Raw genomic sequence first — 11,652 nt, 5'->3', positions numbered from 1 at the left:
TTTCAAAAAGTTCAGAGAAGTCTTTCTATATATTCCGTGGAAAATTCGTGAGTGCCCCCCACCCGAACCCCTAAAAATCAGTAGATCTTTTTGAACAATATCTTTTGAAAATTTGTTCCCATCATTTTTGATCCTTGGAAACTGCAAGTGCAGGAACCATGTGACATTTTCAGAGCCAAAATACATACTTTTTTTTTATTACTAGATTAAATATTAGCTTTACACTTTTTTTAAAGGCTCCCTATGGTCAATATGATGGCGTAGAGGTTAGCACTATAGACTAATAGTAAAGAGGTTCTGGGTTCAAACTTTACTGGGGTCATTGACTGTTGTCTCTTGATGTTGATCAAACGTCAATGAAATCTTGAGTGGTCTGTAAAATCACAGAGGAGATTGAAATAGTTTTCTTTCATTTTGTTATACTCTCTCTGTGTATACCCATGACAGGAGATATCCCTAATATTGTCATTTCAGGCTAACAGCTGTGGCTTTGGAGGAGAAGTTTGTGACTGGAAGTTTGAAGGAAGAACTAAAAAACACTGTCTTAGCCAGAGTACAAAGAGAAGAGCTGCACAAAGCCACTTTAAGATGAGATCCTTGTTCTTTAAGTAAAACAAGACTACAAATGCCTGGGCCCTATTTCAGGAAGCCGGTTTAGTGCAAACTCTGAGTAAGTATACCCTGAGTTAACGAAAACTCTGGGTTTTCGGTTTCACAAAGCGAGTTTAGATTAATTCTGAGCGAGTTACTATGACAACACACTCCGTGAAGCTAACCTGCCCCCTAGCAGGTTTACTTCAACTAACCCTGACGTTCTCCGCCTCTTTGTCAGAAACCTGACTGTAGGAAGTGTCAGACATGGCGTGTCCCTTCCTTGAAGAGCCAGTAGATGTTGAAGCCCAAATTCTCCGCAGAGCTCTCCGCCGGGAGAGAGTGATTAGAGCGCGTTTGGACATTTTATCATTTCCTGATGATTTCCTGTGTGAACGTTACCGTTTTTCAGCACAATCTACAATTTATTTGAAGAACATCCTCAGGCCTAATATTGCTCATGTGACACATCGTGGACATCCTCTCAGTTCTGTACATATTATTTGTATCGCACTTCGCTTTTTTGCAAACGGGAGCTTTCTGTATAATATTGGTGACGCTGAGCACGTTTCCAAGGCTACCGTCTGTCGGGCAGTCAGGAATGTTACAGTTGCACTGAAACGTCTCCTGTACTCGTCTGTGGTGTTCCCCGGTCATAGACCCACAAGATTTATCAAAGAGGGATGCCACAAAATTGCAGGTATCAGGATGACCAAAACTTAATGTATGATGTGGTGATATTTGAACTACTTAAATTTTACATTTATTTTCACGGTTCCCAGGCGTGATTGGCTGTATAGATGGCACTCACATTCCAATCATTGCTCCTTCAGTAAATGAAGGAGACTATGTGAACAGGAAGTCTTTCCACAGCATTAATGTACAGGTACATAGTTCCCTGTAGCATTTCAAACTAACAAATTATTTCATCATAGTAATGGATGCTAATTTGTGTTCTCTGCACTGTGAAGATCATATGTGATGCTGCCAACATTATCACAAATGTGGAAGCCAAGTGGCCAGGCTCTGTGAGTGGTGGTGGTGGAGGACCCCCACCTGTTTTTCGGGCCTCCGCTTTTTTTCTAGTGGCCATAACGGGTCACATTTGAGCATACAGAGTAAGCAAATATGTACTTGTAATGCTCAGATAATTTCAATAAGTGCTTACAGAGGGGAAATTAATGTAGCCTCTAACTGCAATTGATTTACATCAGACAAACAGACCAAGCACTATGGCTCATAATACAATTACACCTTACCTGTTTGGACTATATTTTTATATTTCATTTTTACTTGCTGCCAGGAACGTTTGGGGCCTGTTGGGTTGCACCTGCGCTCACATCACATCACAAAATAAAATGTATGAAATAAAAAATAAAATAAAATATAATAAAATAACGTGTTAAATGGGTGGAAATCCCTAGATCAATGTTTAAATTAACACTCACGCATTGACTCTGTCGGCTATGTTTTGCCATGCATGCTCCCTTTCTTTTGCAGCTGAGGCTGTGTTACTTTTTTTTCTGCAAAATTTGCATGTTATCGGCATATACTGCCATCAGAATTTCGGCCTCAAGCGCTGTAAAATACATTGACCGCGCCTTCTTTCCCTCCGTCTCCATGGTGACTCGCTTAATCTGTGCTCCACTAATCAGGGCTTTATGTATCCTCGTGCGTGCGCTTAACTTGGGGTTAAAGCAACTCCGCGTTGATTGAACTAATTGTTATCAGCCTTTCTGAAACCGAATATTCCGAGTTGGACAGTTCGGGGTTACTCAACCCTGAGTATCGTTTTTCACTCTGAGTTTTCTAAACCGGCTTCCTGAAATAGGGCCCTGGTGTTTCCAATCAAATAAAGACTCAACAGAGAACACCCATATGGAAAAGAAATAGTAAAAACTTATGTGATTACTCATGAAAGTGGCCACTTTCTCATTACTTTCATACATTGTTTTAGTAAGTATCCAAAACATACAAGTTTTATTATATAATTTTTCAAGGGATCTTATATCTGTTTTCACTCTTATATGCTTTTCATACAAGTTTCACAAAAGACAGATACAAAATTTATAAGATTTATATATATCTTTTCCATATGGGCAATGATGTTGAATACCTGTGTCCACAACTAAAAATGGCAAAAAAAACATAACACAGGATAGGATAAACGGCGTATAAAGAAAAAAAAAACACTGCAAAGGAGACTTGAAAATTATATAGATTGTATTATATTTCCAAAAATATATGTACAGTCTATTACAAAGGTTACAAAGCAAAAAGAATTGTCTATGTAACAAGAAACTGTCTAATTAAATGATCTTACAGTTCTGCTTTTGGGGAAAATACTTTTGACCAGTGAATATTCTCAGTACTCTGATCACAGAAAAATAAATAATGAATCAACATTTATATTACTGTACAATAAACTAGAAGGCAAAATCAAAACAGTCAAAGGAAAGATGGGAATCCTATTAGCTGTCTTTGGTCCTAAATGAACAAAATATGTACAACTGAAATCTTGTGGGTGACAATAGTTCATCTGTGAAATAGAAAAATATAGTGCATTTTCAATGTATCCAGAGCTCTCTACTGAGTAATATGTGTAAAAAAAAAAAAAAAAAAAAAAAAAAAACCCAAAGAAAATCAATATAAATAAAATGTACAAGTTTTACAATTAGACCATATACAAAGATGTCCTCAAACCCCAGCTCTTTCTCAAACAGTTGACAGTGCTGCACTCTTTGGAAGCATCCACCACCTTGCCAAAGTGGAGAAACAAATTTCCAACTGCTGAACCACAAGATTTAAAAAATATGTTTGTATTCTATCTGCTACTCCTAAATTTCAGCCAGCACTCTATACCCTGCAGGTTCCTTTTATTTTATTTTATTTTTTGCCTTTTTTCATTTAAACTTTTTTTTTCTCCATGAAACAGAGTCACAACTAAACTTTTTTTCTCCTGTTTTTTCCAGAGTTGAGCAACCTGAAGTTCAGCATGATTCAAGTTGAAACATTGTATTGATTGCATCCTGGCCTTAATCTCAGTTTGGCTCAAACTGCTGTCTTCCCAGAACAGAAAGAAAAGAGGGACAGAGGCATCCTACAGTAGGTGTGAGGGGCCTTCTCCAGGGGTCTGCTTTGAAAATCAGAGCAGGGTGTAGGGAGTTGATGGTGAGAGACAGAGCGCTGCCTGTGAACTGGGGAGTTTTGTGCTGACTGAATGACTTTATGCCAGTATTCAATTCAAAGGCCCAATTGCTGAGGTCTGCTGTATGGATAAAGGGAGGTTGTGTATGACATAATGGGCTGGTCAGGGCTAATTTTGGGCGTCTCATCCCAAGATGAATCCCACTGTGAAAATGGATTTAAACAGTGCATCCACACTAAGCCAGATGACGTTGTTCATTTTAGGACAAAACTGCATGTTTTTCAAACTGAGAAGGAATTTTTCATCCACACAAGCATGGTTTAAATATGTCAAACTAACAGGTGGCAATACAGCAAACGGTTGAGAAAGTACAGAAAAAATGTGACTTTGAAATGACTTAATTGATTACAGAAGCTGAAGTTCTAAACCCTGTGTGTTGTCCATTGTCAAGACTATATCTTAGCCTTTTTTGGTGAGGCTCAGGATTCAATAATGTCTGTGGAGGCCTTTTTTGTTGTCTTTTCTAGATTTTTGAACCAATTTCGGTCACAGGCTTAGGGTGGACAAAAGGTAAAAAAAGAACCCTTTTTTAGTGCTTGTGGCCCAATGTGGACATTTCAAAGATGACAGAGGAAAAAATGAAGAAAGCTTCAGTTGGTTTTACTGGCTGTTAGCGAGCTCCAGGTTGATTCCTGATTTGGTTGTACTTTTTTCTATGGTGAGAAAATAAGTAAAGCTTTGAAAACACAGAGTTATGTTTAAGGTCGCAGCAGCAGTGAGAGAAGAACACCACTTCCCTTTATGTGACAGCTGAATACCTACATTTTCGTATCAAAGGACAGTGCAGTAAAACAAATTCAACATTGAAACTTTTCCTTTTTTTGGGAGTCTTGTTTGTTTGTTTGTTTGTTTGTTTGTTTTTGAAGTGGAGACAGATGGCACCAAATAGGTTGATTGGCTTTTAGCACATCCTCTGCACAGCCCCCTCTTCTCTGTTCTCCATAGAAAGCCATATGGAAGAAAAGAAGAGGAATCTTAAGAAACACTTTAATGCATGTTCTGTCACATCTGCTCCTGTGAGTGATGAGCTGCAAAGACGCATGAATAAACAAGGAGGCTGCATGGCTGCCTGCAGAGCCGGGACGGAGGGATTTAACAACACAGTCCGTGTCTGAGAGGAGCTCCATGGTTTGGTCTGGCATTTTCATACCTAGACCCTGAAGGGGCTTGTTGATTTTTTTTTTTTTTTTTTTTTGTTAGAAAATGATGTCAGCATGGCTAATTGGCACCATTTAAGTGTTTTATCTCTGCAGTCACTCAATTCAACATTTTCATGCCACGTTAGAGTCTCATCACATGTTTAACATATCATAGCGGCAAAATACAACATGATTATTTCATTTGATGAGTTGGCATGGTATTTTTTCCAAACCATTTCAGGTCAAAGAGGTACATTTGTTTCCTTTTGCAGCAGTGACTGAATCTTTCCAAAGGTTTTGTCTCAGAATAGCACACCCATGCTTTCTATGTCATCTAGCACCTTAAAAAGTCCCAGTCGAGGACAATTTCTACCTGGTAATTATTGCTCTTTTTAGTCCAACTCTTTCTCACTGACTGTGTCACTTGTGGCATAAAACAGAGTCTGTGCACACAAGTTCAAGATAAAAAGACATCATGCTAAAAACAAACACACAAAAAAAGGAAGTAGTACAACACTGAAATGAGCCACAGAAAGCAATGCCATTGAAGTGCCTAAAATAGTGGCAATACTTAAACACATTTTAAGGCAGTATTACGTCTCGTCAATTCTTGAACGCACTCGCAGCTAAACAATTCTTCAAAACAACCACTATGTAAAACATTTTAGGCAAAATGATGGCAAAGCACAGCTGCAACTCCAATACAATCTTTCAAACGTGCTGACACATTCTACTCAACAACCAAGTGTATCCCATAGTGAACACTAAGGGAAGGATAGATGAAGGATATTGCTACTCTGATAGAAAAAAATTCTGGTGATTTAAAGAACAGTTTGCTTCCTGCATCTCCATCTGTGCTGCACTCATCAGAAAATTGTTTGCTAAAAAATGCTGAAAATTTGAAACCAGGTCAAGAACCCACTCCAACAGGCTGCAAAACAAGCGTGTGAGGATAATATTTTCACTTCAACAGCACATGAAGGAAAACAAAAGTCATTGCAAACAGTCCAGTACAAAAAGTACTTTGAAATCTGCACCTAAAAAGTTCTGTCTCTGTTTGGATAAAAGAGTTACCCTGTTGTCACATCCAAAGAGGAGAGGAAAAAGAACTTTTATATGTGCCAAAACGTGTCATCGTGGCAGACACAAAGAAAAACGAAAAAAAACAAACAACTAAAACCGCTTCAAGGTGTTGTAGTTCGTATAAAGGAAATCCTTAGACAACGTGTGCACATAAAGAGAAATATAAGCGGCAAACTCCTTTCCAATGCGCTGTTTGATATGTGGTTTAGTTTGTACGCGCTTCTACAAAAAGAAGGGAAAAATACATTTGTCTCATCCAGGTAGTTTCTTTTTTGTTGCCGTTTTTTGCCCTTTTCCTCTCTTTAGTGCCCTTTAAAGAGGCGGACCACAATCATTCACTGAGAAACAAAGGAATGATTTCACTCCAGGCACAGCCAGAAGAGTCAGACATCATACGTCTGTTTGCTTTGACAATTATTCCATTTATGTCCCAAGTCAAGTTTTGTTCTCGCCCTCTCCGAAGGCAGCCTGTCAGAGATCGTCACACCTGGACACCTGTGCCGTGGAGGTGCAGCATCTGGGCTCTCATAGTCTGTATGCTGCTCATGATCTTTTTCTGATGGCCCACCAGAGTGATCCCCAAGCTCATCACATCCCTGGAAAAGAGGACAACATTATGAGTCAGTGCACCATCACAGCCTCAGCTTTTCCATTATTGTGAGTATACAGCTAAACACAGCAGGCTTGTTTATGAATCTTAATAATGAATTTTCACAAGGTGAGATAGCAAAACCCATAATCTAAAGTAGTCTTTTTTTTCCCCCTTTGGGAAGTTTGGAGCTCTTTTTATCGAAATATACTTGGTAATGAGTTTATCAAGATCACAGGTAAACAATATGGAAACAAAAAAATAGGCTTATTCCCAAGACAATGTGGTTCAGAAAAAGAACTGTTTTTTCTTGGTGAAATAAAAGCTAGTATTAGCCACTTTATGGTGGGTTACAGAAACTCAAAACACATTCTAGCAACAATTCTACTTCTGAATACAGCTGAAGCTTTTACTCAAGGACAAGTAATAAAGTGTAGAGGAGAGCACAGTTTAAGCATAGTTGGTTTTAATGTTCCCTACTAATGCTTAAACCCCTTCGGGTTTCCTATCTACTCACTCGATTGACATCCTGGCCACAGATTCCAAGGAACTGTAGCCAGCTGCTGTGAAGTTGTCTCTGTATCGCTCCATCTTGATGGCTTCCAGCCACTCTCCCACTGAGCGGAAAGAAGTGAAGTCTGGTGTGCTCTGATCTAACAGGGGACTAATTGGTCTGTGGGATGAGCACAGAAAAATGGTTAAGTCTTATGCAAAAAGGAAACGTTAGGCTGAAAACACAATCAAACAAGAGATGAGACAGAGCGGTGACCAAAGGCATCCAGCAGTGCGGTAAATTATAAGCAGGGGAAAAACTTGCTGATTGGAGGCTTTGGTCGATAAGAATATCACAAATAGATGTTGCATTCCATGCTCTGCTTCTGAAAAATGTTTTTGTCAATATCCTTTCGATTTGAATACATTCCCAGGAACATACCCCGTACAGTCTCTGTACAGAAAATGCTTTTTAACCAGTTATAACCTCTGAGCCTCATCTCACAGTGGAAAGCATGTTCTGACTGCGAGAAGAATTCATTTGACAAACGTCAGAGTGAGCTCCGGAGTTCCCACTGCACTCCAAAGTACTAGAAACTCATTATAGAGATTGATTTAAAAGCCCTGCTATTGACCATAAAGGCATGAAAGCTGCTTTGGGCTATCGATCCCCTTGGATTTATCTTTCATCTTTGAACTTGAGAGGCTAAATCATCCACTGGACACTCTAGATCATCTACCAGTGTGATAAGTTGAAGTTCTATAGCTTATGAAGCCTACATTTTATAATAAATCATTAGGGGTCTTATTTCCATACCTTGTACACGTTCCCACTGGGGTTTTCAGTGTGTTAGGGTTACGTATCATCTTATCAAGGATGCCAACTATTTGATCAAATTTGGGGCGTTCGGCTCGGTCTTTCTGCCAGCAGTCCAGCATTAGCTGATGTAAACCCGGCGGACAGTCCATGGGGGCTGGAAGACGGTATCCTTCCTCTATTGCCTTAATGACCTGTAAAATTTAAAACAGACGAAGAAAGTAGCATCAGCCTTTGGTATCATCCTAAATCCAAACAAAAAACAAAAAACCTCTAACCCATACCTCAAACCCTTCAGTCTCAGCCTAGCTTTTTGCCATTTAACACCAGCTTTTAGCATCAACCTAATCCCAACCTCCTGCCCTGTACTCTCACTAACAGCGTTGACTATCATTTGAAACCCTTCAGAGTCCAGTTTTAGTTTCACGTTAACTCTAAACCCTAACCCACAACCCTTTAGCATTAGTCTATAGTATAATATTACCACAAGCCAAGCTCACTAAGCTCTTGGTATATAGCAGTATTGTACCTTAATTATGTCATGGTTACCTAAAACACTTAGACCTGAGAAAAAATTGTCTATCATGTGCCAGCTTTGTTACAGTCAATGGGATCATGAGGATTTAATGCAGAACAATTTAGAGTAGCTATAAGCAGCATCATTCTGCTATATAACCTCTTTCTGGAATGGTTAATGATCTCAAATTCTATCTGTGGCCAAGTGTTTTCAATTTATGTGCAGAAGATTGTCACCCAGCTTGAGAGCTAAGATACCGTAAACTTAAAGCAAAGATTTTTAAAGCAATGGGCATCTTGTAGATAGACTTGACCTTTACCAAATTTGCTACATAATTAGTATGTGTATTACTAAGAGATATTTGCATGTAACTTTTTGTAGGACCTGGGATATCTTGGCCTTTAAAGCATCAATGAAGATTATCTTTATTTCAGTCTGTCTCCCCCTCGACTTTATGGAAGTGTAATACTAAACTCACTAATTACCCACTGAATAAAGTTGGCCTTATCTTGGTCACATTTTTCACCAGTTTGAACTGTGGACACAATGGCACCCATACTAAACAACTATTTAATGTATAATTCAAGCACACACACAGATTGGGTTTAGATTAGGGTGGGTGGGGAGTGCTGGATAATTTTATTCAACTCATGAGTACTATTCCTCATATGTCTAAACAAAGACCTCTTGTACAGTATATACCAATAAACAGAAAAGAACTTCTGCAACGTTTTTTGACCTAATTTACACATATCGTTTTATGCAGAGTTAATAAAAATTCAAGGTTTTTAAAAATTGTAGGTGCAACAGGAACATTATGCAACAAGCTCTCCTTCCTTTAATGTGTTGAGATGTTTATATCTCTGCATATATTCATCAGCTATTCTTGTCAGGACTGCTTAGACAAGAATGAGTCATGGAGGGAACCAGTGTCAAAACACTGAAACCGTTGGGAAAAATGCAAATAATGTTCTTCCTGTATCCCTGGAGGATGTTTGCTGACATCTTGACAAAGTGAAAAAATTTCTGACATTGATGTCTGTCAAGCAGCAGACGGTCAAAACACCACATATCCCACTTTCACGCCCAACCATCTTGTTTAGCATTTCTAACATCTGATTGTTCAATCAGCAGGCCTCTGCTTTGGAACGCAGGAGAATATTAATCATATTTAGCTACGATGCTGTGGGTGCTAAAACAGGAAGCCATATAGGAATCTTAAAGCCAGAACTCACTCGCCTTTCACTATCAATCAAAATGTGTCAAGTGTCTGAGAATAAGGAACAGCTTCAAATGGTCTGGCACTGTTGGATTATCTCAGTGGGAGTTGGCAGGAAAGAAGGCAACAGCACTCAGAGAGCTGCGGGTGAGTCAGTCATTATAGCAATTTGTGACATTTGTAAAGTGAAGAGCGGGATTGAAAAAACCCCCACATTTGTTCATAAAGGTAGAAAAATGTGGGTAATGTCCAGAGTCAGGAAGATGACTTTGAATTTACTTGATGGTGAGGCTGCAAGATGGATAAAAGAATGAATCATGATTACAAGTCTGTGGTTCATGAGTCAAGTAAGTGGTATTCCTCTGCACTTTAACCTCTGGGTGGTCTTGGGTCGATTTGTGCCATTTTTCATTGTTCGTATACACGCCATTTGCACTGTGTTGAACGGAATATAGCCAACTTTTCCAAAAAAAAGTCTGGTTACATATATTTCAAAATTCCAGTCTGACTCCCTTAAATTAGCTTCAGTGGCTGAGCTACAGATAAACTTACACTATTGGTCCTAGTGGTCGATTTGTGCCCCATTGAAACCCATTATAAACGCTATTTCCCATTCCACGGTCATTACAACCAAATAATGGGCCATCTTCCGAATGTTGGTGGTACTCGGGAGTCCGGGCCTTGGAATTGTATCTTTTGGGAAATATTTGATTTCTTTGTTTTTTGGGGCTAAAAAAAACAGTGCGGCCATGTGACGAAACCGGGATATAAAGGGTTAAAATCCGCGAAATGTAATTAAAACTTGATATGAATATTTCAAGGTCTAAAAGATTGGCTAATTTAAAGTGGAAAAAAATATTAATATATAGATATTTTATGGCACTTTTCATGGCGTGGTCGATTTGTGGCTCTAAGCCCAATAGTGTATGCATTTTTCTAGGACCCCCCCAGAGGTTAAAAACACATGTGTTAGGAGTACCCTACAGAGCTTTGCGATCTTTAGCTCTGAGACACTGAGTTGAATTACATTAGCCTTTGTTTTAGACTGCAGTTCTTGTGGCTTCAGCACAGGGAAATCTTTTTACTCTACTTCCTCTTTTACTTTGGGATGCTTACAAATGTGTTTATGTTCACATTTATTTGATTTAAAAAAAGGTACAGTGATCATTTAGTAATTAATGAGGACACTAGTGCATCATATAAATGTGCTTTGATTTAACCTTATAGGTTAATTTTCATCAGTTTTTCCTGGTTGCTCCATAACATTTGAAACATTCAAAGGAAACTTAGATGGGAAAGTATTTCTGCTTGGATTAAAAAACTTAAACAAATAAGGGTCAAAAATAATTACATAACATAACATAACAATTACAAACAAACATTAACTACATTACAAAGTTCAGAAGAACAGTCAAAACCACATTATTAGAATACGAAGTGATTGATAAACAGGCACTACTTCAGGTTATGAAAGCACACTTGACTGTCCAGCAGCAGCTGTTTTACGCATTTGATGTTGCTGTTCCTTAGTTCCTTTTGTCACCGTGTTCTAGGCATACACTGATCTACGAAGCTTGGAAAGAAAAGCGTCCGGACTTCTTTAGGTTTCTTGAAGACGTTTGATGTTTCATCTGAGAACAGTCTTCAGTTCTAAGAGCAAATGATGGAGAGTCCCAGATTTTAAGCCCTATGGGAGTGTCCGCCAAGAAGGTCACGGACCCCCCCCCCCTCCCGTCTTCAAGAAACTTAAAGAAGTCCAGACGCTTTTCTTTCCAAGCTCCTTAGACTACGATGACCTGGATGACTGAGAACCTTCATAGACATAGGCATGCACTGCTTGATGAGAAAAGGCCGGCTTAGTGGTTGTTATATTCCATTGCATTAACTTTTTATCTAAAAATCATGGCGTCAATAGATAAATTGATCCTTAATTGATCTTGTGTAAGTGTATTCACAAGTTTTAAAACTTGTGTAGTATTGACTGCCAGAGTCACAGA

General features: G+C 38.8%; 1 protein-coding gene across 4 annotated transcripts in view; it reads right to left on the bottom strand.

Annotated features, from left to right (window-relative positions):
- Nucleotides 1–2,796: 2,796 nt before the first annotated feature.
- Nucleotides 2,797–11,652, bottom strand: part of epha7 (eph receptor A7) — an 86,562-nt gene continuing 77,706 nt past the window's right edge. For all 4 annotated transcript variants that reach the window (XM_080882081.1, XM_080882082.1, XM_080882084.1 and 1 more), the window contains exons 15-17: nt 7,920–8,113; nt 7,128–7,283; nt 2,797–6,617 (exon numbers count right to left, since the gene is read on the bottom strand). In XM_080882081.1, the coding sequence (XP_080738207.1) occupies nt 6,503–6,617; nt 7,128–7,283; nt 7,920–8,113 (465 nt within the window). In that variant the 3' untranslated portion in view covers nt 2,797–6,502. The remainder of the gene's footprint in view (nt 6,618–7,127; nt 7,284–7,919; nt 8,114–11,652) is intronic.

This window comes from Rhamphochromis sp. 'chilingali', assembly GCF_963969265.1.
Source record: "Rhamphochromis sp. 'chilingali' genome assembly, chromosome: 5".
NCBI lineage: Eukaryota > Metazoa > Chordata > Actinopteri > Cichliformes > Cichlidae > Rhamphochromis > Rhamphochromis sp. 'chilingali'.
This window is presented reverse-complemented; position numbering and strand designations above follow the sequence as displayed.